The sequence below is a fragment of the Psammomys obesus genome, unplaced genomic scaffold, assembly GCF_907164565.1.
Source record: "Psammomys obesus unplaced genomic scaffold, mPsaObe1.curated_primary_1811, whole genome shotgun sequence".
NCBI lineage: Eukaryota > Metazoa > Chordata > Mammalia > Rodentia > Muridae > Psammomys > Psammomys obesus.
In genome coordinates this window covers 2,873,807-2,900,020 of record NW_026592118.1, presented here as the reverse complement: position 1 = coordinate 2,900,020, position 26,214 = coordinate 2,873,807, and the positions used below count along the sequence as shown (strand labels likewise).

Genomic DNA, 26,214 nt, shown 5'->3' with positions numbered 1-26,214 from the left:
GTTTTGAAAAGCTAACCAACCAACCAACCAAACAAACAAACAAAAATATAAAGAGAGGAGGAAATATGGAAATTGCAGTATACACTTGATAGAAGTTAAGAAAATAGTCAACTGTTTCAGTTGAACACTATGCATACAACATATACATTAAATTCTTGATCAGTTCTGCTACCTACTCCTTTTAGGCTCTATCAACGACTTAATGATAAATTCTTGCCCTATGCAAACAATTATTTCTCTGTATCTCTGACATAGTGCAATATGACAACACTTTGTGATAAAGACTTAAACAAGTATTCAGTATTGCTAAAACAAATGCTGTGGAATATTAAAGATTGTATCTTCTGGCAGCTCTTCATCAGGGTACTGGAGTGTGGAAGGAACCAGAGGCTAATCCCCATTATGTATCATAGGATATTGTCAGATTCATATTCTACATCTGTCTCACAGTGCTGACTAGGAGAGTAATTACTGCTGAGATAAGCCCTTTCTGGAATATGTGCAATTAATTCTCTTGGAAAATGAACGAAAGTAGCCTGACACTTTAATAATGTTTAAGTATACCTAATCTATTTCTTTTCTGTCCCTAATGTTTCCTAAATATAAAAAAGAAAGAAGATTTGAAAGTACTTACAGCTGCCTGTTCTTATGTAAATCTTCCATGGGGCTGTAATATTCTATCTTAAAATGACTGGCATGAAATAATACTATAAATTATAATAGCATGAGGAGCAAGTGGGGAATTACTTTCAAGCTGAATTCAGGATGTGATTTTTATGCAGAATGGATGTTTCTCTTATCAAGTAGGAATTATTCTGTTATTAAATCTTCAAGGCTGTACAATTTCAATCAATTTGAATTTTGAATACATATTTAAACAAAATGAAATTATTCCTCTCTCCAGATTCTTAATGAAATGCTATTTAACCATATGCATTTATTAGACATTTATTTCCTGCACCCTCTTTATGTTAAAGTTAGTAACTTGATTACACACAATGTCATACTTTCAATGCCTTCAGGTTTCCAAAACTCCTCAAGTCTATGGCTCGTAAACAGCCCATGCATTTTTCACTCAAGTGCTGGCAAACCATCCTCAACCTTGCCGTTCATTCAACAAACGGCATCTTACAAGTCTGAGAAGTGACTCTTGTTTGCTTACACTAAAGGAAGAACAGCATTTCCATATTTATTTTGAATGAGAGAAAGACAATTTAATAACACAGGGGAGTCTTTCTCTAGCTTCTTTTATATTACTTGACTTTCTAGAGTTGACTTTACCAGGAGGAAAAGGTGTTCACCTTAGTGAACTACTGTGTTGGATACCTGGAACAGTGTTTTAATATTCTTTTTTTTCTGTAAGAAAAGACTTATGATTAAATAATGTGCAGTATGTAAAATGAATATTAGCAATGGGCAGAGAAACACAACTAATACTGTTATTGAATTCTGTAAATATGAGTTTGAATAGCAGGAAATTTTAGTGAGCATTTTTTTTTTGGAAAACACAGAGTCACTGGGAGCTACTGAGTCCTCCGTGTGATATGCAGAATATATATATTATTAATGGGAGCATTACCTAAAATATATATAATAAACATGTCCAATGAGAAGGAAAAAAACAGTTTCGGAGATTGTTAATTGCAGTGGAGTATTTAATGTATGGATTAAAATTTATAAGCATTACCTAAACTGTGCACTTAACTTTCACAGGCTATTACTTTAATCTTTAAATTTTTAGTACATGTACTCATTTGTGTGCACATGTGTCCAAATATGTAAATATTTCCGTGTGGCTGTGTATGTGGAGGGCAGAGTACATGTGGAGGGTGGTTCTCTGTTTTGATCATATGGATTTTGGAGATTCTAGGTAGTCAGGCTTGGCAGCAGAGACTTTATCCACTGTGTCATCAAATTTATTCTTAACTTTAAACAAATACCCAAAGAGTTCCATTAAATGATGGAATTCAGTAAACGAAGTTCCATGGCTCCACTGTTATTTTGGAAACTCTAATCGATACAGCCATTCTTAGCAACACCCAGGTTATAAATGACACTGAAGCTAGCTATGTTTGGCACAGTAACAAACTTGAAATATTCAACTGATTTTCTTCCTATGTTTTATCTCTAAACTGGAAGTCTGCCTAACTAGCTTTTATTTTAAGATTTATTATACATTAACATGTTTGTATGATTTCATGACCCAGAATTAGTTAAAATGACATATGTGTGCACGCACACACACACAGATGCTTCTATGAAGATCTTAGCACTGATGTGTTTAGAATATTAGTAGGCAGAAACAGTAAATACAGACTACTTTCAGGCAACAATATTATTATTTTCATACTGTACAGTCACTGTAACCTCTAAACTGCTACTCTAACCTGAAATTTGTTATAGTTGATTTAGAAAGTGATATTTTTCGTTACTCTTAGATAGTATAAATATGTCATATTAATAAGCACAATGTCGTTATTCATTCACGGAATTAAAAACTTCTTATTTGGAGGCTGCAATAGTTAATCTCCATTGTCAGCTTTACTAAAAAACAAACAAACAAACAAACAAACAAAACCAAAACAGCCAAAGAAAATTTTAAAGGGGGAAAGATGAGGACAAAGAGCAGCTCTTACAGAAGGCTGCAGAGGTCCTCCCCTATCAGTGGACTTGGGGAGGGGCATGCATGCAGAGCGTGGAGGAAGGGAGGGATTGGGACAGGAGGAGGGAGGGAACCACAGGGGGGATACAATGTGAATAAAGTGCAATTAATAAAGAAAAAAAAGGAGGCAGCAGCAGCCCATGCTCAGTCCCAGGATGAGTAAATGGGAAAAGAAGGGAAAGGTGCTGGGCATGGGCACTGTGATCCTCTACATGCCAGTCAAGGGTACCAGGCAGCACTCCCCCATGCCCTCTCCATGTGGTAGAACACTTGCCCAGAGTCAGAAGCCAAGACACACCCTCATCTCTTAAGCTGCTTGCTATCCAGTGTTGGTGGCAGGCATGAGAAAGGTAGCAGATGCAGAGTGGCCAACACTTGTTTTCCTTATGCTCAGAAACAAATGTTTTGCAAATAAAAGACAGCAGAAAACCTGCATTTAACACTTGTAATCAATCAGGTAGAAGATGAAAAAACCATCCAGAGGAGAAAATCTTCACAATAGAACATGCAAAAATTCAGAATCTTGAGACTTTTATAATTTGTTTTTGCTTTTGAAATCATCTCTACATATTCATTTAACATTTTTACCAAGTATATGTAGTATGTGTCCAAATGAAGAGTTAAAAACCCTAGTACATACATACCAGATCAACACAAATTAGAACATTTCCGTTCTATTATTCAGAGCCAAAAAACTAAATTTGTCTATAAGTAAATAACATTACTTAAAATATTTTGAATGAGCCTATAGGTGAATGGCAAATACACATTATTTTACTTGTATGTCATATGAAACACATTTTCACCACAAATCTGAAACCATTTATGAGAATTCTGCAGCCACTTACATGATTCATAGCTATCTACAAGAATATATCTATTCCCTAAAACACAAGGCTACATTTCACCACCAATGGCCATGGCAGATCTCACAGATTTACTGTAGCATATGAAGATAGTTTGTAGTGTCCCTCAGTTTCATATTAGAAATAAAAATAAAATTACACTCTATTCTTCAAAATGACCTTCACTAAATAGGTGAAAAAGAGAATAAAACTTTCTATGGGCAAGAAAACAATTCCATTATATAACAATTAGTTTAATAAAATTAAATTTATTTGAACATATAAATAGTTCACCCTTTTAAATTGATTTTAATTAGTATGAATATATTCAGCTCCTGTGAATATATTAGACTTTGGTTCTAATATATACTGTATTCATTAAATATCTTAATTAGTAAATGACTAAGATCCTAAAATCTAAGTACTGCATTCAAGAGTTATCTTTCCAGGATTACCTACATACCCTACAATGTAAATATAGCTATAATTTAAATATACTTGGATATTTTTCATTATAAGAATAAGAAAACATGTTTTATTCCTAACAGTCATGATTCTGAACTCTGACCGTTATATACTTTCAGTTATCTAATGTCCTTCTCAGGCCCAATGATGCTAAACACTTTCATAGACGCCTGTGTCTGTGCCTTCACCTCCTGCTCAATTCCTTCCCTCCCATTTAATGACCCTTACTGGCAATCATTCTGACAGTATTGTTTGTTTAATTTTATTTTGTAGAATTTTATTAAGTAAAATATCGTATAGAATAGCCATCCAAAGACCAATATAATGGGCTCTTAATGTTCAGTTAGTAGGGGCTGTGAAATCCCATACTCCTCTCTGATGTTTTTCTTGTCTCCCTCCTTGTAGGCAAGGAGAATTAAAAGCACTAAACTCTTCTAAACTTTTAATTTATTTTACAAAATAAGTAGTTTTTTTTTCTGGTGATAAAAGCAGTAAATATTTATCATTAAAGCAAAACATAAAGCCAGTGCAATACAGAATACCACCAATCCCAGATTACTACAGAGGCAGGAGGATGACGAATTCAAATGCTGCCAGAGACACAAAACAAAAACTATCCCACAAAACAAACAAGCAAGTAAACAAATAAGAAACAAACACAAACAAGCAAAATACAAGCTACCAAACCATGCAGTTCAAAACTGGACATTTTCATCATACATGTGTAAACATTATTAATCATCTCACTTTGAAACACATATTTTTTATTATCATGCAATTATCAATAAAAAAATCTATACCTACTTTGCAAATTATAAACATTGTAACTGTATAAGTATATATGCCGTATGTTGTCTGACTATGAATATAGTGAAGTTTGTTTATTACGTCACTACTAATGGATATTTTTTTATACTTTGAATATTATCTTCTGTGGTCTGAATTAGCCTCCCAGCATTCATGAGGAAGAGGCTGGAATGCATCCGGCAGCAGTATTGAAATGAAGATACAACAGGAAGCATCACATTTAGGAACGGAGTAGAGCTGATTCAGAGGGAATGAACACTAGTCTCACACCTTTTACTGATCCTTTCTGTGAGGCTATGCATTCTTTCCTGGAGAAGGATAGAGCTTAAGGAGCTATTTTGGAAGCAGAGATGTCAAGGCCACCTGGCTGGTGTCTTGATCATGTGCTTTTCAGAGTCTACGATGATAAATTAGAAAGCAAATTTCTGTTTTTTATAAATTGATATGATATTTTGGATCTCGGTAATGCCTCATCTTTCTCTTTAAGCAAGATGTTTGCCTATTGGAAAATAGAGGCGAGTAAATAGAGGACAGTAATTCCTCACTTGCTTTCCTACCAGGATGATCCAATGTGAAGCTGATGAAAGTCATTTTAAACCTTCAGGCTCCAGGAGAAACATTCCTTCATTGCTAGCGGTAGAGCAAACTTACACAATCACTTTGGAAATGAATTTGGTGGTTTCTTTAAAACTGGGGATTGTTTTTTCCTCAAGACCCAGCTTGGTCTTCATATGGGACTCCTAACAGCAGGACTCCTGTTTTCTGATTCTTTTCTGAGGAGAATGGGTGGACACGAGGGATGACACTGAGGTTTGGTAAGGGAGAGAATGGGAGGAGTGGGGGGGAATTGCAATTGGAATTTAGTGGTGGAAAAACAGGATTTTAGTTATCTGCAGTTCTGAATGCTTCAGTCTGAGACCATGTACTCAGTAGAGTTGAGTTTTTATGAGTGCCATTTCCTGGCTTGCAGACAGGTACCTTCTCTTGGTGTATGCATATGGCTTTTGCAGCGAGAGAGGGTGAGATGGATATAGGAAGACAGGGATAAAGAGGAGAAGGCAAGAAGGGCAGAGGAAAGAGAGAGAGAGACAGATATGGAGACAAGATCTCCCTCTCATAAGCCACCTTAATAAGCCTGAATGGACTGACAGCCTTGCCCTTCACCCTTTGATGTGCTTCTGGCAGCACATGACAGCTCTGCTGTGGGGTGAAACAGCGGGGAGGAGATGCTCCCACTGCTACATAGTCCCTTTCTGCTGTGCACAAGGGGCCACAGTGTTAACTCCTTTTTTCCTTCCAATTAGTTGCCCTATGATGTACATAACCTCAGTAAAAGCTGATACTGTACCATTTAAAGTTCCCTTGGACATCATAAAACTGTGTAAATCATTACTTTTATCTGTCAAAAACCAATAAAGCTCATAAAAGTAAGTAATGCATGAAAATTTCATAAGCGTTGATATCAGACCTCTTGATATTATTCCTGAGAGAACTAATTACCTATTGCCTTCCGTTTTACATTTACACAGAAAGGGAGAAATTGAAAGTTTGAAAAAAAATATACTCACATTAGGAATCCAGTGAATAAGTGAGATGCTTTTCTCAAAGAGTATGAATGTATAACATAAAATCAAATGATTATTTTGAATTTTGCAGCATCTTCATGCTTTATAAAGTCTGCCTACTCAGGAAGCAAAGAGTGTTGAGTTATGGTAATGCTTCTGAAATCATGGGGAAGAAAAAAAGAGAATACTTTATGAAATACCTCGTAGAACTTAATGACTGCAATGCTGTTTGATGAATGAAAAATAAACAAATAGGAGTACAACCTAGGTACTCCTGTCAGAACTGTGCCCTCCTGCAATCACACAGAAAGTCCCCCTGGAAAAGAGAATATTGAGAGGTGGCTGTAGGTAGCTGACATCATAGGTGGGGCCTTCAGATGGACTAAACGGAGAGAGCACAGAGCTTGCTATTCTCCTCTCCCTGCGCGCACAGTGAGAAGACGGCCAGCCATCAACCAGGGACCTTTCTCACTGGCACCCACTCAAGCTGGTTCTCCAACCTCAGACCCCTGATCAGACAGCACTGTGAGAAATTAGCTTTCTCACACTTAACTCTGACATATATAAGGAAAGGTCTTATCTCTTTTGCAGAATTCCAGGTCCTTGGGTATCTGCATGCATTTGTTTATCTTACATAATTTCTCTGACAGACAGAAAATTACTATGGTACCTTTAACACAATTGTGCTCAGATGAGGACAGTTTTGGATACATCAGACATCTAGTAACACATGTAGGCGGCTCCTGACATCTATTGAGAAAGTGGAAGATGCTGTTGAAACCCTATCACACACAGGACAATCAACCACCAAAGCATGACAACAGCATTGGTGAGAAGACTTTGGAAAGATGGCTGTTAGAAAGATGCAGGAAAAAGAGGCAAGTTTTGTAATATATTGATAAGTTCAAACTGGTTTCCAAACTTTAAATCTGTTTTGTCAAGCCGTCACAAATTAGCCTGCTATAGTGACTAACACCTGTAATGTCTGTTCTTGGGAGACTAAAGCATGAGACTCACATGAATTCAAGGTCTCCATGGATATATAGTAAGTTTTAAGCCTAAGTGAGACGGAGAGTGAAAGCATATCTCCAACAAACAAACGCAAACTAAAAACAAAAGCAGTTGCTTATTCTTTTTTTATTTGTCTTTTATTTGTTTACTTTGCATCCCAAGGATGAACCCTCCCACCTCTTCCTCCTTCTCATCTCCATTTTCCCTCAGAAAAGGGAAAAAACTCCCCCAATATCAACCCTCCCCAGCACATCAAGTCACATCACTACTGAGCATATTTTATCCACTGAGGCCAGGCAAGTCAGCCATGCCGGGGGGAAGTGATTCAAGAACAGGCAATAGAGTTCATGTTAGAAATAGCCCTCCACCCTTCTACTCTCCAGGCAGCCTACATGAAGACCAAGACAGCCATTGGCCACATATGTGCTGGGGGCCTAGATCTCTACCATCTATGCTCCTTAGTTGATGTCTCAGTTTCTGTAGCCCCCATGGGTCTGGCTTTGTTGTCTCTGTTCGCCTTCTTGTAAGGTTCCTTCCATCTTTCCCCCAACACTTCCACAGGAACACCAGAGCTCTGCTCCATGCTTGGCTGCAAGCCCCAGTATCTGTCTTGATTGGCTGCTGGGTGGAGCCTCCCAGAGGAAGTCATGTTGAGTTCCTGTCAAGTGTGTCACTCTGGGTCTAGGTTATCTCACTCAGGATCATCTTTTCTAGTTCCATCCATTTGTCTGCAAATTTCATGATTTCTTTATTTTTAATAGCTTAGTAGTATTCCATTGCGTAAGTGTGCCACAATTTCTTTATCCATTCTTTCATTGAGGGATATCTAGGTTGTATCCAGTTTCTGGCTACTACAAATAAAGCTACTATGAACATAGTTGAGCAAATGTCCTTCGTTGTATGGTGGAGTTCCAGCTTACACCAGTCAGAATGGCTAAGATTAAAAACTCAAGCGACAACACATGCTGGCAAGGATGTTTAGAAAGGAGAATACTCCTCCATTGGTGGTGGGAGTGCAAATTGTACAACCTCTCCAGAAATCAATCTGGTGCTTTCTCAGAAAATTGAGAATACTTCTACCTCAAGACCCAGCTATATCACTCCTGGACATAAACCCATTTGCTTATTCTTAGCACCAGAATCACTTTGGCCAATATTGCCCATTGATTGTAGCAATTTGTAGAATCCTATATACCTGTGTACCTCATGTTTTCTTCAGCTCTAGTTATAACTGTTTCTCTGTTGAACATTTCGTTTTGCTTAAATCATCACACCTTCTTCCTTAACAAATGTCATCTTTACCAAAACAAACTTCAGTGCAAAAGGTAATATCTTTCTTTTGTCAAGACATTCAACATGTTTATGCAAACTGCAGCACAGACGTTGAAATGGTGCCTTGATTATTACTTTGGAAAATTTCAAGAGTAAGTAGTCAATTTGGACAATTCAAGTTTAAAGAAAAGAAAGTGCTCAAAGCCCATGAGCATGTCATTTTAGGATGTCAGGAAATATAATCCTTTCTTGGAGGGAGTGGCACTGAATTACTGTAATTGTAGCTGTAGAATTGGCTCTGAAGGCAATGGTTTTCATTCTCATTTCAATGAACAAAAAAAACCCCAAAGTTTCTTATATATTCTGTGTTTTAAATCCAATCAAATATATGGTACAAAGAAAAATGAGCAATCTTTTCCTGAGTTAATTATTGAAATAAGTTCTCCCTGGCAAAGTGAATTAAAGATACTCTGCTATTTAAGATTGATTATTCCATTTGATAATAAGAATCTGTACTTGATATTTATTAAATAAAAAGATTTTTTTTAATTTCGTGGAAACAAAACTTGGTTACAATATATACCCAAAGCAGGATTTCTCAGTCACAGGCTATGCCACAGGAATAGCATATCAGATATCCTGCATATTAAATATTTGTAGTATGATTCATAGCAGTAGCAAAATTACACTCTTAAAAATTTTATGTGGGAGGGTCAATACAACATGAAAAAGTGTATGAAAGGGTCATTGTTAGGACCGATGAAATGATGATGTGCACAACAGATTTTATAAGAAGGAGGTTTATTAGATGGAGATGAAGAGAGACAGAAGGAGAGAGTGAGACATGATATGGGGAAGGGAGGGGTGCCCCGACAGAGAAAGGGGAGAGAGCAGGAGAGAGTAAGAGAGTAAGAGAATAAGAGGGCAAGAGGCAAGGGGGCAAGAGAGAGACAAAGTGGCAGATTGCTCCTTTCAAGGATCAACTTAACCATGCCTAGCAGGTGTGGCTACCTGGTGGAAGACACATAATGACATCATAGGTTGCTAGGCAACACAGAAACAGGCTGCCTAACTACTAGCTGTCATAGCAATAGGAAAGTTGAGAACCACTGACTAGAGGAATACATTGCAAATACAACTTTTCATCATGTAATAGATATTGTCTGTATTACTAATATGCTCCTGATCCTTTTGTAACTGGCTATTTCTTATAGTTCAGAAAACACTTCTCTTGTCTATGAATGGTCCTCTATTTTTAAGTAGTAGGTTAGAAGTTTTTGAAGTCATAATAACATGCCTGGGACTGTCAACCCATTTTGTCAATGAGGGTCAAGTTTCAGCAAACACATTGCCAGCTCTTTAGACTACATAAAATTTGGTATGAATATGACACTGTAATTACCAAGTGGGTACTGCTGTGTTGGTCTGGGAACTCAGTTATGCAACTAACTTGCATTTTATAGTTACATAATACCTCAACATTGATAAACTGCTAAATTATCTTAAAGTATGTTTTTAGCTAGGGCTTATTTTGAGACACTGATAATATGTCAAAGGGTTCTCTACTGTTTTATTTATTTTGCTGCTATCTTGAGAACTATTGGTGAATTAACATTCTCTCTTTTATTCTTATTTTACTATTTTTATTTATATCTAGAGTACTGATATTCATTTTAAACTGCTTCTCATAATATATATAAGTTGAAACAACTAGAAAAATAATTCCAATTTCCTTTCTACATAGCAAATACACTATCATGTTCTAAATATTTGATTCCTTATATTCTTTTATGATAACCTCACCCCAAAATATAAACTATAGATAATTTTTATTTTGTGAGAGTTATGTATTAATTGGAAATCTACAAGGTCTTGACAAAGGCTACATTTGGTGATCACGAACATAGAAGTAAATCTCACCTGGTTTGCAAGAGTAATAAATGAAAAAAAGAGAATAAAAATGCTTTCCCAAGCTTTCTCTTTAGGCATCCAGCACAGAAGAGAATCACACAGCACACAAAATGTCATGTGGCCTTAGCCCTTATTCTTACAGATACAACTAAAAGATTGCACCATTTTCTAATTGTATGTAAATTACTGTATATGCAAAACATCATTACTTTCTTCCTGTTGTCAAAGAATTACACCTTTCATGACTAAAGGATGATAAAATCAACATTCATTGTATCATTTATCAAACATGAATAATAATATCACTGTCAATAGGTAACGGTTTACAGTCAATAACCCTGAAAAGTAAGTAAGTGGGTTAGCCCATCACTTACCAGCTCTGCTTGAAGCTGAGATATGAGCTCATCCCTGTCTCTCAGTTGCAGCTTCAGCATCGAACATTCATCTTTCATTGCATCCTAAAAGACATCAAAGAGAAGGGAGAACATGCTTAGCTCTCTTACTCTGCTCGACAAAAAAAGTCATCTTCACACAGGGAAATAAATGAATGTACCTAATGAAACTCAGATTTTCTAAGATGTGACATTTCTTATAGTACCTCTAAGTTGAAAAACAAAACAAAAAAAGTCTTATGTATCCAAAATGTACTGTGCTGTACACATCATGTTATTTCTCCATATATATGATTTTTTTAAACAGAAGTTAAAAGTTTTCTTTTTGGTACTTATTTTTCAATATTGTGGTTTTTAATAAGAAACAGGGGCATTATTCTTAATTCTTAACATCTTTTCCGGGTATATAAATTAATGTAAGAAAATTAATTATACTCAACCAGAGATAGTTTTTGCTATCTTGCTATAATTAAATATAAATTCTTTTTTATTTTATAATTTTTTTATTGTTTGTTATTATTAGTTACATTTTATTAACTCTGTATCCCAGCTGTATCCCGCTCCCTCATTCCCTCCCAATCCTACCCTCCCTCTCTCAGCTTCTCCCTCTCTGCCCCTTTCCAAGTCCATGGAATGGGGAGGACCTCCTCCCCTTTTGTCTGGCCCTGTTTTATCAGGAATCTGTTTTATCAGTCCTCCTCTGTGGATATCAATTATAAACCATGGCCATGCTACACACTCATCCTCAATGATGTGCTCATTGATGTCCTTTTCATTAGGAATGATTGCAGCGCTGATATTCTCAATGTCAAAGCATATTCAGCATCTACATCCTCATCCATGGTGCCTGTAGTACTATGGTACTAGTTTTCAGAAACAACCACCCATTGCAGAATTCTGTTTTCAAAACTTCTACTCATGAATACAGCTTATACCTGACCAGGATCTCAGAACAGATCTGCATTGTCTGTGGCCTTGGCAGCGACCCATTCCTTCCGCATTCTTTCCCAGACCTCCAGTCATCATTCTCCATTGCCCTAACAGACAGTCAACCCTTCAGTGCCCTAGTATCTACTCACTGAGCCAAATCTAGAGCTTTTTAAAAAAAATTATTTGCTTCCTTAATATTTCTGACTTGATCGTCTCTAATAAGCATGCAGTGGTTTGAATAAAAAATTGGCCCCATAGGCCAACAAGAGTGGCAATATTAGGAGTTGTGGCCTTTTTGGAGTAAGTGTAGCTTTGATAGAGTAGGTGTGTCCTCGTTGGAGAAAGTATATCTCAGTCACTTTTGCTGCCTTTAGATCCAGATGTAGAACTCTCAGCTCCTTCTCCAGCACCATTAGAAGCTACTGCTCCCTATGCAAAGTTCTCTAAGTTGGTTTCTTTGTCTATCACCTCTCTCTTTTATAAGAAAGATTTTAGTAGGAAATAATGGCACCTCTTTTCAGTGTAACAACTAGTCATCTGTTCATTCTTTTTCCATTTTTATCATATGTTTAAATTTTTAAAAAATATTTTTATCATATTATTCAATATACTTCCACTCACCAAAGTTCTTCCTGATCTGAACCTTCCCCTCCTTACCAACTCAACTTTAAGTTGTTTCTCAAAAAACAAATAAAAAACCAATAGAACAACAGCCCCTCCAACCAAAAAAAAAAATTAAAAGAAAACATAACAAAAAAACCCCCAACAAACCAAACCAAACAAAATAAAACATAGCAAAACACCAAACTATAACAAAAGAAAAGCATATAAAAACCACCACCAACAACAACTGTGGAGGCCAGTATATGTTGGTAAACTACCCCTGAACATGAGGCAGAGATTTATATATTTAGTGCCACTCCATTGGAGAAAGGTGATTTTCCTTCTCCAAGCATGTGTAAATGACAATTTAGTTGTTAGCCTTTACCCTAGTGGCTAGGTTTTCATCATTATTTATAAAATATAACAAAATAAAATGTTATAAAATAAAACAAAAACTATCACATCAAATCAACAGAAGGAAAGGAGCCCAAGGGAAAGCACAAGTACCAGAGACCGACGAGTTCACAAACTCAGGAATCCCATAAAAACAGTAAAACAGAAGCTATAAAGGAAGCAGAGAGCTGGCACAGACTGTACAGGCTCTGGGCGTGCAGCTTCAGACTCTAAGTTCACATGAGCTTCTCTCATGTTGATTTAGAGGCCCTTGTTTTCTTGGGGTGCTTCTTTACCTCTGGCTTTACCACTCTTTCCTACTCTGCTTCCATTGGGTTTCCTGAGCTCTGAGAAGAGGAATTTAATGCAAAAATTCCACTTATGTCTGAGGGTTCTAAGGTCTCCCACTATCTGCATGATCTGCTGCAGAAGAAAGTTTCTCTGACAGTGGCTGAACAAGGATCTATGAGTAGACATTTTATTACTACATTGTTTGTTTGTTTAGATCAGTATATTTTTGTTTACCATGGGTCCATGGGCCATCTAGTCTCAGCTTCTTAATTACCTTCTCCGAAGCAGGATCTGGTAAGGGTTCCATCTACTGGACTAGGTTTTAGTCAAATCAGTCATAGGTTAATTATCCCACAAGTTTAGTGCCACCATTGCCTTAGTATATCTTGCCCCATTGTCGACAAAGGTTTCCTGGCTTGGAGTTTACAGTTCTCTAAACAGCATGCAGAATATCTTCCTGTTCAATGAGTTGTGCAGGTGTTGGCTTCAGCCGGGAGGCATTGTTATTAGTTTGTGGAGAAAAATTTGTAGTCTTCACAATTGTGTGGGTTGCTTGAGAATTCCCCTGTTGGCCAACAACCTAATTAGATATAAACCAATCCCAGTATTAGAAATTTCCTTTGGTGACAAGAGATGGTAAGTTGGGACTATGTCTCCTTCATTATTTGTTGATGTAATTTAGGTTTTTACTGTATTACTTCTCTTTTTCAGAGAAAATCAAACTCTCTAGCACAGCATAATGTGTTCTTTATTGTCATGCAATATTTAAGAAAATTCCAAGGTTTTTGTTTCCTGCCACCTTAAAAATATTTCTGAAATGTAATCTACTTGTCGGATTTTCTTCTTCTATCCATCAAACCATCTCTCCCCCACAATATAAAATATTACAGGAGAAATCTTAAAAATTACTTTTATCAACTACTAATGTAACTATTAGATGAAGTTTTCTCCATCAGCATCTAAACCATACATCATCTTGTATGAAACTTCAAATGTGTGCTGTTTCCCGTCCTCATTGGACTTTTCTTTTTCTTCTTTGCTTCAGGGTATAACTGAGTTCCTTAGCATGACATTAGCACCAAGCATAGTATTTGATGCTCAAATGCTATGATACTCAAATACTAAGATGCTTGATTCATGTTTCCTTCTTATAAAGATGGCAAACAAATACTATATGCATTAGGAGTATACAAATTTTTTTTTTCTCTGCATCTCTATGTGACCTGACAAGAAAATATCTAAGGGAGAACATGAAATAGAATTTGGTTATTTCAAATTACATCTTACTCCCTCTATGGTAAGAAATAATTCTAATTTATTTATATCTTTTTCTGATGTTATAGTGTCCTCCCTATTGCTGTGATAAACACTGGTTAACAGCAACTTGGGGAAGAAAAGGCTTGTTCACATTATAGGTTCCAGTCTATCAGCAAGGGAAGCCAGTGGAGGAGCTCAGAGAAGGAACTTGGAGGTAGGAACTGAAACACACCCATGACAGAATGCTGCCTGGTGGCTTGCTCCCCACGAGTTCCTCAGTTTGCTTTCTTATATATGCCAGGACCTCCTGTTCAGACATGAAACCACCCACAATGGGCTAGGCCATGTCACACTCATCACTAATCAACAAAATGCACTACAGGTATCCCGGTAAGCCAGTCTGCTAGAGGCATTCCTCAGTTGAGGTTTCTTCTTCCCAGGTGATTCTATGTTGTGTCAAGCTGACAGAAACAGCCAGAATAGTCATGTTAGTTGGAAATGCTGTGATCATCTAGTTCCCCCACACGTCATGGTTTTCATAGACTGAGGTTATAGCCATTTATTTTAAAATTAATTTTATATAATATGCTTAGAAATAGGAAGTCCAAGTTGTTTCACATTGCAAAGAAAATTTTTTTTAAAATTTTATTTTTCTTTTTAGTTACATTTTGTTAACTCTGTGTCCCAGCTGTATCCCGCTCCTTCATTCCCTCCCTAACCCCACATTCCCTCCCTGGTCTCTTCCCTGCCCCTTTCCACGTCCACTGATAGGGGAGGACCTCCTCCCCTTTCATTTGACCCTGTTTTATCAGGTATCTTCAGGGCTGGCTGCAAAGTCCTCCTCTGTGGCCTAACAGGACTGCTCCTCCCCTGGGGGGGGGGTGGGGAGGTCAAAGAGCCTTCCCATGAGATCCTGTTAGAAATAGTCCTTGTTCCCCTTACTTTGGAAAACTACTTGGTTACTGAGCTACCACGGGCCACATCCGAGCAGAAGTTCTAGGTTATATCCATAGATGGTCCTTGGTTGAGTGTCAGTCTCAGAAAAGACCCTGTGCCCGTATATATTTGGTCCTTGTAGAGCTCCTATCCTTTCCATATCATACTAACTCCCCTTCTTTCATATGATTAACTAGCAGTGTTTCAAAGCAGACACTAAGACTCATAACCAAACCCTCGGCAGAGTGCAAAGAAAAAATTAAGAATACTTATAAGGCATGTAAAGCAACAAGAATAATTTTTTTACAATTGAGTAGAATAGGATCAAATCCTTGACACCTGTTTCTAGATCATGTAGTTATATGCTTTGTGTACCTAGTAGTTAATCTTTTTTAACTCCATGAAAATATTCGTGGGTGTTGAAAATTGTTCCAGGCTAGAAACTACCTGTTGTCAAACACTGTTTTATTACTATTCACATTTCTCAAACTTCTGTACTATCATTATTTAAAGGAAGTTAAGACCTGGCATAAGATAATGAACTATCACATTTTCTCTACAGGAACTAAATACTGAGATAGAGTTAAAGATGCTAAAGGTTTATTAGCAGAGAGGGAAGGTTATGTGAGAAGAAGAGGAAAAGTGAACACTCTAAGGAATAATAGCACAACCATATTCCACACTGATAATCCTGTCAATTAAACAACCATCTTCAGAACTCTGGTGGGGCATGCCAGGAGTTCTCTACTGAGGAAAGCAGGTTGGCTCTTGTTCAGTCAGTGGGTGGAGAGTGCCTGAAACTAGACCCCACCCTGCACTCCCTGAGGTTAGTCATTGTTTCGGACGCCTAGTGATGACTTTGGACTTCTCCCGGAACCCCAGCAGATGCTAATGGTTAAAAGGAATCTGATTACATAGGCCTTTTAGCTCTCAGTAAGTCTTCTGGGAGTCAGCATGTTTCTATTTTAATTTCATAGTGATGTTGACGATCAACAGTAGTTTTTAGGAATTAATTAGCATTTTGTAGATTGATTATTTTAATATTGTAGGTTTGCCTCTGTTTTGTTTCCAGGAAATTACAATGAACTTAAGTCTTTTCAAAAATATGCACATTTTTAAAGGTTTCAGACATTATTCTAGTGGAAATTTCTAAAGATGTTTATAGCCTCACAATTTAAAAACAGACAAATATAATCTATCATTAATATTTGTATAAAACATGGAATATACTAAACATTTACAGAATAAAACAAACAAACAAACAAACAAAAAATAAAACAAAACAATTCATGAGTATGTGTGAGAGTCAAAGTTAAGCCCCACCTGCCCAAGGACTAGGTAACTTCCTGGAATGCTGAGAGTTGTAGTTCTTAGAAAATAAAGCCACATGGAAGTAAGGTGGCTATATGGCTTTGTTCTTAAAAGCTCTCTACAACATTTATCTCAAAATTGTGGAATTATTTTTTTCCTCATGGAAATCTCAGGACTAACATTTGCTCTCTGAATGACTTTGCCAATAAATATTAGTTATCTGGCATTTTGTTTCTGTTGTTTTATACATATGCATATATACATAAAATATTTTCTTAAGTAAGATATGTACAATATGCAAAACAAAGGCACCGTAACAGCATTCCTACATTCTTAAATAAAGGCTGATAATAATGTTCCATAAATATGCTTACTATTGATCTAAAAGTATAGAGCACATTTAGAAAAGTGATCTATTGAGTTGTAGTTTGACTTTTCTTAGAAAACATGGATAGAAGTCTATTCACCCTAATTAGGGCACTGACGACAGACTGATGTAAAAATTCCATCAAATACTTCTGAACCTGTTGGGATTTTTATAGAAACAGGGTTGAGGGGTTGCTTAAATTAGCAAGCTTCAATTAAAGACAGCAGTGGCACCAGAAAGATCACTTCTTTATAGTTAATAATTTAAAAAAGCTGCATACTTGGGTCTTTCTTAACATTCAGGCACCTCCTACAAATTATCACCTGTTCAGATAACTCTGAGAAGGGTTGAGTCTTGCACACCTCAGAGGTTCCCTGACACTTGTAATCTTTGTTTATTCTGAGTTTTATGATCTTTTCTTCTAATGGAAGAAAATGTTTCAATTTAGAGGAAAGAGATAGACAACATGAGTTAGAAATCATACTGATGGATAGAATGAAAGGGCTTAATATTTTTATTATTCATTTATATTGAATCATGATATAATTTATTGCCACTATCACCAACAAAGACTGGTTTCATGCTGCTTGGATTTCAGGAGATCTTACTGACTTGTTTGCACAACTGAATATGATGAGAATAGCACAGGTTCATGGCTAGCTCAATAATGATCTCTCTGTTGAAGAAAGAATCAAGTAGATCTACGGCGAAGAATGAAGTTCTTCCACTGACAGTAAATGAGCTGCCAAAGAGCGTCCTGCATCAGCCACCAGCTATGAGACCTCAGACACACACACACACACACAAAAACCAACGTTTAACCCTTGACTAATCCTAAATCATTAAAAACAATCTATAACCCACTTCAGTACTGAAAAATCACTGTTATCATGATTTAAAAATTAAGTAACTGCTTTAAATCACTTATTGAAATGATGACCTAACATTCTGCTGTTTTACAGTATGTATGATTTTTATCTTTGAGTACTTTTTCATAGGAATATGAAAATAAAAGCCATAATACTTTATATTTTAATGAGTACATTATTATATGGTTAACACACGTAGCCTAAAAGTCTGAAGTTTATAATGCAGCAGAATATAGAGCCTTTTTTTTTTGCTACCACAAAGGGAAAATTCCACATCTGACCTCCTGTTTGTACAGAGAACACATCTGAATTGACCTTAACAAACAAAGCTGCTCTTAACAAATTCTCTTTCATATGCACAGGGCCATATGAAAGAGAATTGTTTTCATTTAATCTTGGGTCTCATCCCACAGATATCTCATTCTGTTCACATTATTATACAAATAACAAAAATGTAAAACTATGAGTATTAGAATGATGACTAATACCAACCATTTTGATAAGGAATTCATAATACCAATCTGGCCAAGAAGGGGAGTTGGGGATGATGGGTGGAGGCTATGCTTAGAGAGGCAAGGTGATGACAGTTCATCCCAAAAGTGTTCTTTATTCTTTAACAAAGTTAACTAACATATTACCAAATATCATAGGTCATATTTTTAAAATATTATTTTTAAATTGAATGGATGTCAGCTATTACGATAATGGTAAAATTTGCTCTCGTATTTATAAGAGATACTAAGTTTTATAAAAAATGAAAAATTAATAGAATTAATGTATATAAAGAAAGTAATATTTATTAAATTTGATACTGAAACTGTTAGTAACTTCATTTTCAAAATGTGCTATTTCTGAAACATCAACTTTTGCCTGTAAAGCAATCCAGGAAACAGCACAGGCTTTTAGCACAGTGGTATTTCTGATAGGACATTCAGCAGCTAAGAAAGAATATTGGGATATTGACATTCTTTTCTAATCTACAAAAGATTCCTTTAGAAATAACCAAAGAATTCTTAGCTATTTTCATCTTTCAAAAGCTCACAGTGCCTTATATTTTTGTGGAGTTTTTACAAGTAAAAAATACTTGATTTACACTCTTATTTTTGCTATAATCTTTTTAACCAGGTATTTAAGAAAACAGCAAATTTGAGAGATTAAAGGAGGCTTAGGCACAAAACTAAAAAAGAAAGGCAACTTCTACAAATACAAATACAAATATGATGAAAACAGAACAATACTGAGAACCCTAAATTTTTTCCACCACTCTCTCAACAAAACCTATTACAGCTATATGATTTTTTTACATTGAAAAAATGTTAAAATGGTTTTATAAGACACCTATTCAGAACTTAGGTCTTTACACAAACAACAGTGAAAATGAACTTATATAACTTAAAGTGATATACTATGGTTACTCATTTTCTTTGATTATAAAGTAAGTATTTTTTTTTTTGCTTTTTTATTTTTTTATTTTTCTTATTAGTTACATTTTGTTAACTCTGTATCCCAGCTGTATCCCTCACCCTCATTCCCTCCTCAACCCCACCCTCCCTCCCTCATTTCCTCCCTGCCCCTTTCCAAGTCCACTTGTAGGGGAGGACCTCCTCCCCTTTCATCTGTCCCTGTTTTATCAGGTATCTTCAAGACTGGCTGCAATGTTCTCTTCTGTGGCCTAACAGAACTGCTCCTCCCTTGGGGGGTGGAGAGGTCAAAGAGCCTTCCCTTGAGTTCCTGTTAGAAATAGTCCTTGTTCCCCTTACTATGGGAAACCAATTGGTTACTGAGCTACCATGGGCAGAGGTTCTAGGTTAAATCCATTCATGGTCCTTGGTTGAGTGTAAGTCACAGAAAAGACCCTTGTGGAGTCTTTGGTCCTTGTGGAGCTCCTATCCTTTCTAATCATACTAACTCTCCTTCTTTCATATGATTCCCTGTACTCTGCTGAAGGTTTGGTTATGAGTCTAAGTATCTGCTTTGAAACACTGTTAGGTGGAGTCTTTCAGGTGCCTTCTGTGATAGACTCTTGTCATACGTTCAATGCACATCCCATTTGTCTTTCTAAGTGAGGATTGATCATCTTACCCCATGCCCGCTTTCTTGTTTATCTTCTTTAGGTGTATGGATTTCATTATGTTTATCATATCTTACAGGTCTATATAAGCAAGTATATACCATGTTTGTCTTTCTCCTGTAAAGAAAGTATTTTAACCTAAGCCATGGCTCATATCAAAATTGCTACTCAATACATTTACCACTGCATCCTTTATGTCATCCCACAGTTTTTGTAAGAACATGATATTTTGTAAACATGATATTGGAAGTTCTTAAAGACAACTTATGTTTCGTTGCATTTTACAGCAGAAGGAATATGTACAAAGTTTTCAGGAAGACAGTGTAAGTCATTAGACATGCCAAGTTAGTTTCTAACCTAAAGCCTATGGGTGTCATCAAGATCAATTTAAAAGTATGCTAAGACAAGTCTATGAACACAACAGCAATAAGCTTCTTAACAGATTGCTATCAAGGGGTTCATATTTATTCATATTGTCCCACTGAAATTGCTTCATAGGAATTGTTGGGGCAGGAAATATCCTCAAGAATTTTGGGTTGTCTGATACCAGCATTACTTTATCAGATAGAGAGGATTAAATTATTACACTTTAAGTCATGTGAACAGATATTTAAATGTCCCTTCCCATGATACAGAATAAATGTGAAAAATTAAAACACAATACTAAAAGTTTCTATCTGTCATCAGGTATGAACTGAATGTCCAGAAGGTAGGTAGGTGAGGGCAGGAGTATGCCCTGTGTCCAAACTCAAGTGGCTAAACGTCAAGATTTTAGAGGGTTTAAGTGTTGCAGACCAGAGCCAAATTCATCTGTGGCTATTTTTGGTTCCTTAGAGAGCGATTCACTGCCCACCCACTTAAAAATTATTTGCAGCAAACCACTGGCTTCTGTCAATCTAAAAACTATGCATGTCATCAGATAGTATCTGAGTCTTCTGAGTTTTATATCCCAACCAATGCATTTGCCAAATTCCTGAGTAGGACGTTCTTTCATCAATCCAGATCCTCTGTAAGGACAAGTGCTTTTAACCACTGAGCTATTCCTGAAGTCCCCAGAACAAACCATCCCTTGCTTTGACCCTTTGAGGTGAGTTGTGCTTTTGCATTGACTGAAATATGTTTACATTTTTCTTGTATTTTAATGAAAGAGAATCTTATTGTTCTACATCATGGAGTTAGTAACTGAATGTACACAGAAGTTATTCTTTCTTTGGGAAAGAAGAAAAAAGTAATCAAAGAATAAAATGTACCTCCATTTTCTCAAAGGAGCATGCAGTAAGTTGTTTTGTTTTGTCCAAAGCCACCTGGACCTCATGCTAAGATGGCGTTTGGAATCCAGAGAGCTTTCTTGTATAGTGTCTAGCTATTATCACCTCTTACCTGTCACTCCCCTGCAAGGCCTTCACACACCAACCTTTCCAGCATGTAACTCCTCCAGCCCACCTCACTCCTGGCTCCATACCAAACACTGGGCAACCAGAGCAACCCCTGAGACCTTCTCAAAGTACTCTATCCACAGGTCTTTTATGAAAGCCTATGTAACTCCATCTTGCTTGATATGGCAGGCTGCCTCCTATAGCTACCACCCGTTGCTACTGTTTCTCAGGGTGATCTTTGCAAGTCCCTACGGGGCAGCCTTTGCCCTTTAGAATTGTGACAGAGTTCTGTGTTTTACCTATTTTTTGATGAATCAGAGTGCTATGTTTTACATTTTATCATCAAAAGAGTCTTTGTTCATAGAAAATAAAATCAGCACGAGCTTGGCTGCACGGTAGTGAGACCTCCTCATCCTGGAGCAAAGGTATCTCTTGGCTCTTAGACATTTACATCAGCATCAGGCATAAAGAGAATAAGGATAAAACTAAAAAGTCCATACACACACACACACACACACACACACACACACACACACACACACACACGTTATTTTTGATATTTAAAGGGAAGCAGGTGAGAGCCATGCCTTTCTGAATTTATCTATCTATCAATAAAGGAGAATAAAAATCACATAGACTTCACTCTTTTATACAGGCCCTAAAATATACATAGTATCCTGTTCTATGGAATGCTGAACCGATGAAGAATACAAAACTTAGTAGTAGTTCAAAGACCTTTTCATAATTACCAAATTTGGGGGAAGATCAAACAGCAGAAGCCTTAACACTGTGCTGTGCAGGAGTGACAGGCAACATGACACAATTTAAGCAGTGGTTTTCAGCAGTCTGAGAGGTCAGACACTAAACTGCGTAAAGGCAATAGCATTAGTCAAAAATAGAGATTACAGGCACAAAACAACAACAACAACAAAAAAAAAAAACAGAGTTACACAGTGGGAAGGGGAATGAAGGTAACACGTTGATCTTTGTGGACACACTCATGGGCAGCAGCAGTATACCTATCAGTGACTCTATGTTGTCATTACCCATATCTACAAACAGCAGAAATCTTTTAAGGTGGCAGATAAATGGATTTGAGAAATGTATTTTTTCAGCCAATCTTGTAGATGAACTATGAATGATTGCTTGCATAGTGGATACCTGTACACATTGTATAATTAACTTGCACAAGACCACAGATATGTGTTTAAAGAAAGTTCAAGTTAAATTTAAGGTCACTGAGAAATCTTCAATGATTACTCGCTATTAAAATATCCTTTATCATCCAGGATAGAAGAAAACCTACAAAAACTCATGGAACACATGTTGATGTTCTAGCATGGAGAAGACTCCTTTGATTTTCTAAGATTAGATAGGGCAGATGCTCTACAAGACTTTAAATAAAGCAGTTACCATTGAGAATCTACAACTTATTAAAATTTAACACAAATATCAGATATATCAGCTTCAAGTGTCTGGGCAAAGAAGAAAATGATGGGGAACTAGAAAAGATCATCCTGAGTAAGGTATACCAGAAGCAGAAAGACACACATGGTATATACTCACTTACAACTAGATACTAGATATATAATATAGGATAAATATACTAAAATCTGTACACCTAAAGAAGCTAAGCTAGAAGGAGGACCCTGGGTAAGATGATCAATCCTCACTCAGAAAGACAAACGGGACATTGGAACAAGGAGAAAACAGGAAACAGGACAGGAACCTACCCCAAAGGGCCTCTGAAAGACTCTACCCAGCATTGTATCAAAGTAGATACTGAGACTCATAAACAAACTTTGGGCAGAGTGCAAGGAATCTTAGGAAAGAAGGAAGAGATAGTAAGACCTGGAGAGGACAGGAGCTCCACAAGGATAACAACAGAACCAAAATATCTGGGCACAGGGGTCTTTTCTGAGACTGATACTCCAAACAAGGACCATTCATGTATATAACCTAGAACTCCTGCTCAGTTGTAGCCCATGGCAGGTCAGTATCCAAGTGAGCACCCTGGTAAGGGGAACAGGGACTATCTCTGACATGAACTCAGTGTCTGGCTCTTTGACTGCTTCCCTCTTATGGTGGAGCAGCCTTGCCAGGCCACAGAGGAGAACAATGCAGCCAATATGATGAGACCAGAAAAGCTAGGGTAAGATGGAAAAGGAGAAGGACCTCCCCTATCAGTGGACTTGGAGAAGGACATAGAAGGAGATGAGGGAAGGAAGGTGTGACTGGAAAGGAAGGAAGGAAGGGGCTACAACTGGGATACAAAGTTAATAACTGTAATTAATATAAAAAGTAAAAATTTAGTTAAAATATATATAAATAAAAATCTATATTATTAATCATTAACCAATAAAAATAAAGTCTTGCCAGTTTAAAAAAAATAGAATAAAATGATGATTTCATAATAATCAACAAACTGAAAAAATTTTACAACATGAAATAGCAATATATCAACATAGTAAAACAAACAAATAAGTACCTGTAAATCCATGGAGGATAATATATCAGCAAACAAGAAGAACATTAGTACATATTCAGTTTCCATGACAACTTAAATGAAACTGCATATTTATATAGAAAAGAAGTTTAGCTTAGTCCGGAAGGGTAAAATGAGGTCCCAGCACATTTCAGAGGGAGATGAGAGTCTGGGGACAACAGTAAACACATTGTTGGAAGAATGTATACAACAAGATGGTAAGCAAGAAACTAAGGGAGGGACGGCTCCCTCTGCACACATGTGTTCATGGAAACCAATCCCCTCCTACCAGGCTGCCCTACTCACTCTTCAGAGGAGAGGCTCTGCAGTCTAGGTATAGTTCACTAGGTTTAACGTCAAGCTCTTGATGCTGTGATACAAGACACTGTGGCTTCACTACAGGAGTCTTTAGGAAACAAACCATACCTAATCTCTGCGGAACCATCCATCTCTAAGATGGAGAGATACTGATGTTGCTGCTGCTGGTGTCATGGAAATGGTGATGACAGTGTTGATGGCCATGATGATGTCAAAGAAGAAGAGGAGGAGGAGGAGTGCATGTTTTAGGAAAGTTCAAAAATATTCAGAGGTTCATGGAAATATTGCAGGAAGTTAAAATGCAAGGAAAATTATTGACCAAAAAATCCTTTGAATATTAGGAAAATAGGTCTAAACATTTGTTTTAATAGAGAAGTATCTGTAAGCAAAATAAAACAAAATGATATTCATCAATGGTGAATAAATGTAAATTTTCTCCTATCCAAATAACTTTAACAATTTTATAGTGCTAAGAATGCACATTTTTACTTCCCAGATTCACACATTGTAATATTAATACTCAGAATCATGTATTATCTTATTAGAAGATGTTGTTATTGCAGATATAATTAGCTACAATGAGAAAATACTGGAATTAAATAGGCCTTCATGTAAACATTGAGATTCTTGTCAAGACAGGAAATTTTTACTCTAAAGTTCACAAATATGAAGTTTAGAAAGAACTTTGTTCAAGTACCATCCACCAACTCCACAAAATTCAAATTATGTGTGTATTCAATGATAATCAGCATGTGGGCAGCAGAGGTTATTTTACTGGAACCTGTAGTAAAATCATTGACATCTTTCAAACCTAATGATACTAAAAAAAACTTTATAAATAAGAATGCTACACACTTTGGCAGCTAAGCCAAAGAAATAAATAGTGCTCAAAAAGATGTTGTACTAAGCATACTAAAACATTAGGATTTAAAATAAAAATGGATGGCAAGTTTTGAAAATTAAGAACAGCATACATTTTTTAAACAGCATGGGCAGAGGTTAATTTGTAAAGTAGCATTGTATAAAGGTCAACAACTGTCAAGCTATTTGATTTTAAAAGGGAAATTGTATAACTCATGAAGTCTTTAATTTGAAAGTGTCATTTTGAAAGATTTGCAGTTTAATAGTATTACGCTATTTTGAAAATAACACATCTTTCTCTTCACACTTGCTATGAATTCAGATATGTCTCCCCTGCTTCCACTGCTGCTCTGTGTCCAGCTGTGCAACATCTTTCATCACAGCCAAATCACAGGATTATCACATGACAAAAATGAAATAATCCTGTAAGCTGCAGGGCTGAGATACTGCAGTTCCTGAATATCACCTAGCATGCGCAAGGGCCCAGGTTCAATCCCCCAGTACAGAGAAAAACATTCTGTTGAAAGAATCCCACATTACAGAGAGCTTTAAAAGGGCTGAGGTGAGAACATCACTAACACATCTGGGAAGCATTTCATAGCTGTGCAGTCCCTTCCAAGTCCCCAGCTTCACAAGAACTAACTGACAATGGAAATTGGAACTCACAATTCCCATTATCATAATCTCACTTTTTGGAAAACACTTTCCGGAACAATTACAGAAGTCAATTACAGAAGTTTGAAAGATGAACATCTGCATTTTACAGCCGGCATGATGTTTGTGCACTGTAACCACAGTGAGTCATAAACTTTTCTCATGTGGAAAATGCTTTCTATTATCTGCGATGATGGAGGAAGACAAGCTTCCCAAGAATTGTTCAGGGAAGCAGCTATTTGTGAACCCTAGGTCAGTTCAATCTTAATCAGGATTAAACACTTCTTCACCAATGGTCAGAATACTAGTGTAGGAAGACCATTCTTGAAATCTGAGTAACATCCAGCTTAATTCTTTTCTACTTAGTTATCCAAGTCTTTTCAGTGACTTAGCTTTTATCTTTCTTTCATCAAACATCACAACAAAAATAGCAACAGCTAATTGTGATATGTGTGAACTGAACTTCCATTCCTGAATCTTATTTCAATGATAACATATATTTCTTTAAAATAAACGGAAGGAAGGAAGGAAGGAAGGAAGGAAGGAAGGAAGGAAGGAAGGA

The 26,214-nt window shown here is 36.7% G+C and overlaps 1 protein-coding gene across 3 annotated transcripts in view; it reads right to left on the bottom strand.

The window, feature by feature from the left end:
- Ccser1 (coiled-coil serine rich protein 1) overlaps positions 1-26,214 on the bottom strand; it is a 1,161,699-nt gene that overhangs the window by 654,299 nt on the left and 481,186 nt on the right. For all 3 annotated transcript variants that reach the window (XM_055612833.1, XM_055612834.1, XM_055612835.1), the window contains exon 8: positions 10,913-10,996. In XM_055612833.1, coding sequence (XP_055468808.1) covers positions 10,913-10,996 — 84 coding nt within the window. The remainder of the gene's footprint in view (positions 1-10,912; positions 10,997-26,214) is intronic.